The sequence below is a fragment of the Camelina sativa genome, chromosome 8 (assembly GCF_000633955.1).
Source record: "Camelina sativa cultivar DH55 chromosome 8, Cs, whole genome shotgun sequence".
Taxonomy (NCBI): Eukaryota; Viridiplantae; Streptophyta; class Magnoliopsida; order Brassicales; family Brassicaceae; genus Camelina; species Camelina sativa.
Window position 1 is genome coordinate 21,725,964 of NC_025692.1, and position 10,270 is coordinate 21,736,233.

Here is a 10,270-nt window from a genome sequence, read left to right on the forward strand (position 1 = left end):
GGAATGCAAGTGGAAGCTCACCAGTTCGACCCAGTGGCTACAAAGCTTGCTTGGGAACAAGTATTCAAGCTCATCTATGGCTTGACTACAGACCAAGCCGTTGTTGCGGAAGAGGAGGCTAAGTTAGACAAGGTCCTCGATGCCTACGAGGCTAGGCTCAAGGAGTTCAAGTATATGGCTGGTGACACTTTCACTTTGACTGATCTTCACCACATTCCCGTGATTCAGTACCTGCTCGAAACTCCCACCAAGAAGCTCTTCACCAAGCTTCCACGTGTCAACGAGTGGGTGACTGAGATCACCAAGAGGCCAGCTTCCCAGAAGGTCCTTCAGTGAAGTAATTTCTAAAAGGAAAAACAATGGCTTTGCTTCAGTCACAAATAGTAATGCTAAGAGTAAATAAGCGGCGGCCTCATCGCCCAATTTCTCAGTACTCTGTTTTGTTCTTTCTGTTGTATCCTCTGTTTTTCTTTTAGTTATGTGAGTGTGTTGTATGTCTTTGAGAAATCTTTTGTCTAATCTACAGGCGCTTTTAAATTAAATCAATCTGTTTAACTAATGCAAAGATAGCAATGTCTCTTAAACATAGAGTTACCTATTAATGAGCTTGTATACAAGGGACTTTAGTATTGTGGAAATCTTACTTACGAACGTTTCTCCTGGGCATTCTTATCCTTAAAAGTTTCCTTGCTTTGTCAGGTACGAAAATGACAAAAGTAAAGTAGTCTTTATCTTTCAAATTAATTAGACGTCACAAAACAAAACACCATCAGGTTTCTGGACCTATTCACCACCTCTCAATAAGTTACAGAAACGTTTTTTTCAGCAGTTACAAAAACGATTAGAGCAGCAAGTTTTGTCTTTTTCACCATTGATCACGGATCTTGAGCACCTAAAAATGCTAGGTGCTAAAAATGCTTTGCAGATAATTGCATACTCTGGTCATCATCCTTTAAAGTTTAAGGCTTTTGCCAATAATCACATATTCCATAAAGATCACTTTTGCTACATCAGTTACAAGAAATGTCCTTTATTCAGAGTGCGTCTGTCAGGAGTGTGGCAGAAGAAGCCTTACAGATTTCTGAACTACTGAAAAGCTAAAACACACCATTACCTACCTTCAAGGAAGAACATCCTGGTTTTAGTACAAACAAAATCTTATTAACAAGGGTATGCACCTGCTTCGTCAACGAAAGTTTGATATCTTCTGCAGAAATTTTGAAGTAACAAATTAGCAAACACAAGCCGAGCAACATCATTAGCATGACATGTAGAACCAAATGAAAACTGCACTAGGCTCCATTATCATCTGAAGAATGGTAAGAGAAGCTGAGAAGGGCTACTGAAAGTGAAAAATTACTGATACATGATAAATCCGAAGGGGAACCTCTCAACAGAACAAAATACAACTTTGATAAATCTCAACAAAGTTTTTATTAAAGTAGGGGGAAAAAACATTAACTGAAACCAGTAATATAAAAAAGATCCTTCTGCAGCAGAGATATTTTTTAGTACATGCTGTACTTGTCGTTCGTAGCTTCTGGTCGAATGCTCTTGTAGATGGACATGGCAATTGGAAGAATGGCCGTGAGAGCAATCTGCAACTGATCCGAGCTGCTGGTTCTGACTGTGATCTGTCCGCTCATCTTGTTGTTAAGTCCTGCACGAAGCGCGATCTTTGAGTTCCTTCCAACAGAGACTTGAGATTGGAGATTGGCTCCAAGGGCTAAATCGCCTCTCCACTTCACCAGAGACAGCCCTAAAGAGGATTGGTCCTGCCCAATAGGGAAATCAGCTTCCCTAAGCCTGACCTCGAGGTTCGCACCATAGGCAGAATCTCCCTGTGATCGCATTGTCCCAGTGCTGCCCACAAGAACAAACCTTTTCCCCAGTGCTATTTGATCCTCGAGTTTAACACCAGTGGCAATGTTTTCTCCCAAGAAAGTCACTGACCCTCCAACAGTCGTCTTGTTCTTCCTCAAGTTCTTGAATTTGGTTTCTCCTCTAACCACATAAGCCAGCTGCTTCCCTACATTCTGGATATCGAACCCTGCCATAGTGGATCCATTCTCGCCGTGCTTAGCAGACACCGACGAGTCCAAATGAATGTTGAACTCTTTCTTGTCCTTGGTGACTTGGACAGTAGCCGTAGCAGGGAACCGGTTTGCTACAGCAAGACTATGTTCTGCATTGACGCCGTCATATCCACAATCATGGTCCCAACCATGGGTGTCCAACACTGGCCTGGTTAGGAGTTGTGAAGTGGGCTCCAGAAAACGGTATCGGTAAGCTGAGTTATCACTATCAAATGAAGGTGGCAAAACCATATCGGGTAACGGAACTGGCACTGCAGCTGGAGCCCCGTTTTCTGGATCCTCATCTTCTCCCAGATAACCAAACTCACTTTCACCCACCTTCTTCCCGTTTTTCTTCATTTCTTTCATCCTCTTTAATTCCTCTCTCCACTGCTTCTTCTGCAGGAGCTTTACCCGATAATCATACTCCTCGAAATATGCCTTTTTCTGTTCTTTTGAGAGTTTTGCAAGTTGGGTCTTTCGAAGAGGCTTAAATGGTGGCAGCTGGTCATACTCATCATCTTCCCCATCTTCCTGCTCAGAATCAGATACATCATCAATTTCAATATCAGAGTCAACACTATCACCACCTTGGTCTCCAGGGAGCTTAGGGTGTGCACGAGACTGCAACAGCCAAGACAACAAGTAAGGGAGAGGTGGGGATCGAACTCGGAAACCAAATACTTTACGATGGTCGATTGGTTCTTGAGGCTTCAATAGAGAATTTGCTTCAGACAAAACCTTTAGGGAGTAGCACAATAACAACAGCTGAGGTCTCCAAGTTTGGCCATTCGGGAGAACCTTCACTCCCTCCCGGTTCTTCCTACACAAGGGGTGATTCTCAACAAGAGAAACCGGATTCATCAGACTTGGGTTCATCAAGCGTAGATCACCAACGGCCTGTCCGATAGACTGTTGCACTATATGTGAGCATTGCGCTACAAACACATCATAGCTCAATGGGGTGCCAGATGGGCCATCAGGAGGGGCAGAAGCAGCATGGGTCAATGTCACTATAGCGTTTTTCCATATGGATGAACCAAGAGAAGCAGTAACCGTCTTTAGCAAGGGTAAATTGTTCAAGTCCCTGGTCTGGGTATCAAGCCGATCCACATAAAGAACAATATCAGGGGGACACTTCTTCATTACCTTCTTTACAGAGGACAACATTTTTGCATTTGTACTTTGATCCATCGCAGCAGACTTCAAACCCGGAGTATCAATAAAGTTAATCTTGACACCACCCACTGTTTCAGAAATTTCCCTAACCGAAGTGGTTGAGAGCCCAAAAGCATCAATGGACGTCTTCTGATTTCCCAAAATGGAGTTTATAGTAGCACTTTTTCCCACCCCGGCTTTTCCAAGGACCAGTATGTTTAGAGAGAAGTTCAAATCTTCGTTTCCCTCAGCCTCAGACTCCACAGCTTTCTTCTTCGCAGCATCAAGACTGAATAACTGCCCAGTTTGTCTCCCAGCAAGTAGTGCAAGACGGTAAAGAACCTGCGCTGCAATTGAATCTTCTGCGGAGTGCCCCAACCTTTGCAGAAGTCTCAAAAACTTCACACGAAGGCTTTGCAACTTCTCCAATTTCTGTTTCTCTTCCTCGCTCAAGTTAACCTCAGTCTCATCCGCCATTGCAACATTAGGATTGGAAAAGATGTTGGAACGGTTTGGACGTGGAGCTGCTGCAGGTTTCAAGGGCCTTAACGATGAACTCAAACCAGCTGGTCGGTCCATAGAGAAAAGCTTTGTACCATCTTGAGATGTTATGGTAAAATTGCCACCTTCTGAACTTCCGCCACCAGTGGCTGCCTTCAAAAGTGCAGCCAAAGCTGCAGAATCAAACATTTTCTCCCCACCTTCATCCTCTGTGTCTACATCCTCGTCAGAATCGGTGACAACCTGGCCATCAATTCTATCTGACATACTGTTAGAAATGTTTGCTTCATCAGAATGTGCCTCAATACCAGAAGAAGCCTTTTCCAGCTCTGCTAAGAACTGTTTTGCAGCTTCAGAACTCCCAAATATCATCTCTTCAGTTTCTTCTTCACTTTCAGACCCATCAACCCCGATAACACCTTCTCCAGAAGGTTCCTGGTTCACTTCCTTTCCTTCAAAGTTAAACTCACGCGAAGAAACAATGTCTTCGACTGGGAGCTTGTTTCCACCCTCTTCAGCATTGTCTCCTTCGGAAACTTCCCGAACCTCCGGGTTAGGGTTTGCTTCAAACTGTGACTCAGCTGCGGGATTTGAATCCTCTTTTACATCAATTGAATCTACGTTTGAACTTTCAGAAGCAGGCAATTCTTTTTCTTCCACATCCACTTTTGGTTCGTCAGACTCTACTTTGGCTGCCTCTGATATTTCCTTAGCAGCCAATTCAATATTCCCATCATACGCAGCAGTCAGGTCATCAGGTTCCTCAATACTTGGGATGGTCTTGTCAACCTCATCATCTCCACCATCTTCCTTAATTTCAGCCTCCTTCGCTGCCCCAACAACCGCAATCCCTGGCTCTGCAACATTGATATCAGCATCAACAGACTCCACCACAGAGGAGTCAACAGTAGAGTCTCCTTCCCTAGTCAACTTCTCTCTTCTTACCTCCTCAGTGGCCTTGTCAGATTCAAGTTCAACTCCACCAACTTCAACTTGGCCAACTGGTTCAAACTTATTATGAACATCAACAATGTTACCATCAGATTCCAGCACCTCACTCGCCTCTACATCTCCAACAACCACAACACCTGGCTTCGCCACATCTACATCCACAGCTTTTATAGCAGATGAGTCCACTACAAAGTCTCCCTTGTTGGTTAACTTAACACCTTCTTCATTAACAACGCCACTGGACACACTCTCCTCCTCCTTGGTCCCATTGTCAGATACTGCACTAGCTGCCTTAAATACCTCAGCATAACTCATATCCTTCTCCAATCCGTTAGCTTCTTTCACATCCTTCGGTTCCGTCTCACTTTGGACAGCTACAACCTCTGGCTCTGAAGCATTGGTATCCACAGATTCTGGTTTAGGGGAATCTGCTCCGCTAGTCAATCTTTCCCCTACCTCCTCAGTGGTCTCATCAGACTCAGGTTCAAATCCACCACCATCATCGTGCCCAATTTGATCAAACTTATTAGACACTTCAAGGTTTTCCTTATCGGCATTAATCTTCAACTCATCACTTCCCTTGGCGTCTTCTACAACAGCGACCCCTGGTTTTGCCACATCAACATGCACAGATTCTACAGGGGACGAGTCCACTACGACGTCTCCTTTATCAGTTAACTTGACACCATCTTCTTCAATAACACTATCAATTTTATCGTCAACATCAACTTTTCCACTCAACTCACTCTCCTTCTCATTGGTTTCATCTGCCTGTTTCACCTCATCATCATCTTTTTTCACTCCAACATCTTCTTCCACATCCTTGACTTTACTCTCACTCACCGTTTCCCTTTCCGGATTCTCATCCACCACTACACCATCTGCGGAAGCTTGTTTCTCTCCAACATCAACACTCCCGTTTTCAATCTTACTCTCACCATCGTCTTTAACATCTTCCACGCCCTCACTACTAACCTTCTTTTCCTCCACCGCAACCCCAACACCATCAGAAACATCCTCCGGCTTCGGAGATAACGAGGAAACATCATCTTCTCCAATTGTTTCACCAGAAACAACAACCTCAGGCTTAGTAGTGGTAGCAGAATCTTCCTTTAAGGAACCACCCTCGCCACCATCCTTTAAGGAATCATCCTTCTCCTTATCGGCGTCAGGTAAATCATCATCAGCTACACCCTTATCCGAATTACCAGACAAAGCAGCCTCCCAAGAAGAATCCAACTCCTTCCCACTACTCACAGCACCACCATCCTCCTTACTGGCGGCTGCTGCAGCAGCGGCGGCGACAACAGAAGCATAGGTTTTTCCTATAACCAAACCAAAAAAAATCAAACTTTCCGATTAAAACCCTATTCCCAAAAAAAAAGCATAGATTAAAAGAAGAAGATAGAAACGAGAAAGAAACCTGATTGCCCCGAAGCGTAGAAAGGGTTCGTTGGTTCTGGAGTTACAGACTTGGACTCCATTTCCGCTTTGCTACTGGAGGATTTATCAAAACTCTTATCTCCACAAAAACTTGTGGAGGAAGGTGAGATTGCGATAAGATTAAAAAAGGGTTTTAGGGATTTTACCCTTTTTTATGATTTGAGAGAATTTTGGTGCTCCCCTCTTCGAACAAGAGAGAAGAATTTGGGAGAGATAAGGTCAGTGAGCGAACAAAAATATGACTCTTTTTGCTTTGGGATTTTATCTTCTCAGTTTGTTTGTTTTTGAGGATGATGCCGAAATTACTTATTTACCCTCACCTCTCTAAGTTGGTGAAGTCTTCCAATGCGCGCTGCACACTTAAACGCTGTCGTATTTTCGAAACTGTTCTTTAAGGAGGGGGGCAAACGAAGAGTTTACAAGTTTTTTTTTACGAGAAAATTATTAAGTTGTGGTTAAAAATTTGAAAAAAATGTCTTTTTTTTTTTTTAAATCTATATGAAGAATTCTGATTTTATCACTTTTTTTTGGGAAAGTATTTACTATTTGATAGTTAATATCTTCCTCAATGAAATATGTTTTGATAGGCTCACCAAATCTAGGGTTTTAAAAGTCACCAGAATGAGGGTTTTGTTATATCTTCTCTTTACTAAAAACCAAAAAACCAAACACACACACACACACACACCTACAAACAACAACCAAAAGACGAGATAACATTTGAGATTGCGTTTTTATAAAGAAGAAGAAAATAAATCTTTTTTGTATTCTTCCAACCCGAAAATTGCTTGGCCACACAATCTTTTCCTTAAATAAAAAAAAATTATTTCCACCATTATCTATGATTTTTTTTTCTTTTTGATTTGGATTCTTGTATATTATGGATTCCAAAAATCAGGCCGAGATTACCGTTTCCACATGTTAATGGGCTTTTATAAGGCCTAAAAATAGCCCGAATGTTTGTTCGTAATCCAAAATTGCTAATTCTTTTAGTTAAGAGCAATTAAAGATATTCAGACACAACAAATCTTTTTAAAATCCCCCCATACTGCAAATGAATCTGACCACATGCCACATTTTATGTTCTGAATTCAAACTCTTAAAAGAATTGCGACATGATCTTGAAACTATACCAACTCAATATTAAATTTTTACATATTGTATACTAAAAATCAATAGTTGTTTGCTTATAAATTTACTTAAATATGAAATCAGACCAACAAAGAGTGAGATTATTGAATTAACATAGGTTAAAAAAAAAAATGTTCTTGAATTAACATAGATTATTGATCCATGAAGCTACAAAATCTCAAGTTCTAATGGGATTACAAAGAAGAAAGGCAACATTTTGATTTCGATATAGAAAACTCTCTAGACGTAGAGACCAAAGTAAAAACCAAAGAATAAACTGACGTCTCTGCACAATACTTTTTATCATCCATCTTAGTACAACAACAAGCAAAGACACAAGACCAGACATAAATATTGCAAGAAACAGAACACAAATCCTAGACGCAGTTCCGATTCAAACTTGATTGGTTTGTACCTTAACCGCCTTAAACGCCGGGTGAAGCAACCCAAGCTCGTCTTTCATCTCCAATGGATTGCTAGTCTCGTTCCTCACTCTCTTGACTTTGCGACTAGCCAAAGATTTGTGAGTGAAGCCATAGATTTGCAGAATCTGGTTATCCCCAAAGTTAAAGGCTCTGTCCATTTGTTTTAGACACCGTTCCACTGGGTAATCACCAAATTTCCCACAAGGTTTGCAACCGACAAAGTGAGTCACCAATGGCCATCTGTGATCGCCTAGACCCGGGTGGTAGTTCTCTATCATTTCTTCATATCGGTCCACGAGAATCCCCCAGTAACCGTGAAGATAGTATCCGCTTTCCAGGTACACCTACAACAATATATACAGCAGCTCAAATGAGTAGTTCAACAAAACCCCCAAACCAAGCAAAGATTCGAGTCTACTACTTTACTTCAATAATAGACTTCACACAGAATGTTTGAAACCACAAGATGCAACTCACATTGTGATTTTATATGATCAAGAGACATGATAAACCACAAGATGCAACTCACATTGTTATTTGTAAGCAAAGGAATGAATGATCTTTACATGATGAAGAGATGTTAAAAACCGACAAGATGCGACTCACATTGTGAATTTGTGATTTATGAGCAAAACAAATTGCATCTTTATGTGATAGAGAATAGAGATGTTATAAACTGACAAGAAGTAACGCACATTGTGATTTGTTAGCAAAAACAAAACGATCTTTAAGTGATCAAGAGACGTGTAGACTAAAATTTCCCAATTTAGAAATTTTTTTTACCACATCAAACAAAATACTGAAATGGAATCAAGTTCAAAAGCTTCAGTTCTTACCTTGTTTCCCCAAGCGTCTCGCTGAGTAGCCAACAAATAAACCATAGCAGACTGATCATCAGCTTCGAAGACAGGCCTATCCTTGAGCTCACGGGTCAAAACCTTACCAGCTTCCTCACGGATCTTCCCTTTAGGACCCATAGGAGCCCAAGTATCAAGCAAATCAAGCGCCCATTGATTGTTCCTAAGCAAGAAACTCCCAGTGTTCAACCCAATCCAATTCTTCTGATCATAAACCATCTCATTCCACCCGTGCATCACAAGATTGTAATCTTTATACCTCTCCCATGGAAGCTCAAAGGCCATATCAGTAAACATAGCATCACTATCCATCCACCAAAGGAACTCAATCTCAGGGTGTGACAACAAAAGCTTCCTAATCAACGGAAGCTTTGCCCAGAAACCAGCCATCTCCGCATCGAGAAGGGCCATGTTGTAAAAGATCTCAATCCCGTGTAACCTACAGTAATCGATCTTGTTCTTGATGGATTTCAAAAGATAGTGGTCACCGACAGGGTTCTCACACGGTTTTGGCGCCGAACCAGTAACCAAAAGAACACGTGGCTTGTTAGGTCCGATGAAATTGGGGAAGCTAGGGTTCTTAGCTAACCAATCAGATCTCTGCTCATCCCAATCTGAAATCTTGGGTCCGAGAGTGTAAGGTTTGTTCGGGTCGGGTTTCTCTTCCACACCTTCGTCAACGAATATCTTGTTGATGTCAAAGGTCTCGTAGTTATTACTCCCGCCGGAGTTACCACCACCACCGTCGCCGCCGCCGGAAGAATCTCCTCCGGTCTGGATTTCTTCGAGGACACGGTGAGGCTCACCTCGTTTGCGTGTGTAGAAATGTTGACGGATCTCGTCGAGATCTTGCTCCGGGGTACCGAATTTACCGGCGCCGATCGTGCTGCGGAGGACGACTACGGTAAGAACGAGGCAGAGGATCGTTACCTTTAACTGATGGAAAGCTCTTTGGATTCTCCGGCACCGGTAAGCTCCTAAACACCTCTCAATCATCTTTTTTTTCTTGAGAGATTCTTCCGTGAAAGATCTGTGCTTTTGTGTGTGTTTATTAAGAGAAGATCTGAGTTTCCATTAATGTAAGAGATTCGAATTTGTGATTAACAACACTGTTAAAATTTTAAATCAAAAGTTACTTACGGGAGTACAAGAGAGAGAAGAGAGAAGCGAAGCGAAGAGAAGAGAAGAGAAAGAGAAAGAGATTTTGTGTTTTTTGGACATGACAGTTAATATTGTCCGATTTCACTTAATTGTCGGTGGTAGTAGTGCTGTGTTAGTAGTGTTTCTCACACGTGTCGAGATCTTAGAGCGTGTGATTTGTGATCAATGATCTTGACCGTTGATGCAGTTATAGATCTATTAAAGAAAAAAAATACAAAAACTAGAAATCTAACACCGTTGAAAAGTCAACTCGTCATTTTTTTTTTGTAGTTTTAGTGGAAAAACTCGTAATAGTGTTGTTTTATGGAGTATATATATATAGAAAACTAGTTGAAAAGAAAGAGGAGCATAAATAGCAAATGATATTCACCTTGTTCAGTTAGTTAAATTACTAATTAGAGGTTAGTAGTTTTTTTTCTGTTTGAATTTATTAATCCTTTTATATACTTTTTTGATTAGTTTTTGATATGTAACAATATTTAAGATTTTATAATTTTTTATAATTAGTTTTAAAGATTTAACAAAATTTAAGATTTTATAATTTGTGTGTAATTTTTTTTTTTTTTTT

At 41.2% G+C, this 10,270-nt stretch overlaps 3 protein-coding genes across 3 annotated transcripts in view; 1 reads left to right on the forward strand and 2 right to left on the reverse strand.

Moving 5' to 3' along the window:
* LOC104709797 (glutathione S-transferase F3-like) overlaps nucleotides 1–548 on the forward strand; it is an 8,145-nt gene extending 7,597 nt beyond the window's left edge. The window contains exon 4 of the mRNA XM_019228618.1: nucleotides 25–548. Coding sequence (XP_019084163.1) covers nucleotides 25–336 — 312 coding nt within the window. The 3' untranslated portion in view covers nucleotides 337–548. The remainder of the gene's footprint in view (nucleotides 1–24) is intronic.
* LOC104707844 (translocase of chloroplast 159, chloroplastic-like) lies at nucleotides 1,284–6,380 on the reverse strand. Its single transcript, XM_010424276.2, has 2 exons — nucleotides 6,109–6,380; nucleotides 1,284–6,010 (listed from the first exon to the last, which is right to left on the reverse strand). Exons 1-2 carry the CDS (start codon nucleotides 6,167–6,169, stop codon nucleotides 1,509–1,511), a joined length of 4,563 nt encoding a protein of 1,520 aa, XP_010422578.1. The 5' UTR covers nucleotides 6,170–6,380; the 3' UTR covers nucleotides 1,284–1,508.
* Nucleotides 7,384–9,739, reverse strand: LOC104707845 (xyloglucan 6-xylosyltransferase 2-like). The gene is made up of 2 exons (XM_010424277.2): nucleotides 8,521–9,739; nucleotides 7,384–8,028 (listed from the first exon to the last, which is right to left on the reverse strand). The coding sequence occupies exons 1-2, from the start codon at nucleotides 9,535–9,537 to the stop codon at nucleotides 7,654–7,656; spliced, it is 1,392 nt and encodes a 463-aa protein (XP_010422579.1). The 5' UTR covers nucleotides 9,538–9,739; the 3' UTR covers nucleotides 7,384–7,653.

Bases quoted from the DNA above. Each gene is read 5' to 3' on its own strand.
- LOC104707844 (XM_010424276.2), bottom strand. From the start codon at position 6,169: ATGGAGTCCAAGTCTGTAACTCCAGAACCAACGAACCCTTTCTACGCT. The intron at 6,011-6,108 runs GTTTCTTTCTCG...GTTTGGTTATAG, and splicing joins CTACGCTTCGGGGCAATCAG to GAAAAACCTATGCTTCTGTT.
- LOC104707845 (XM_010424277.2), bottom strand. From the start codon at position 9,537: ATGATTGAGAGGTGTTTAGGAGCTTACCGGTGCCGGAGAATCCAAAGA. The intron at 8,029-8,520 runs GTAAGAACTGAA...ATATTGTTGTAG, and splicing joins GAGACGCTTGGGGAAACAAG to GTGTACCTGGAAAGCGGATA.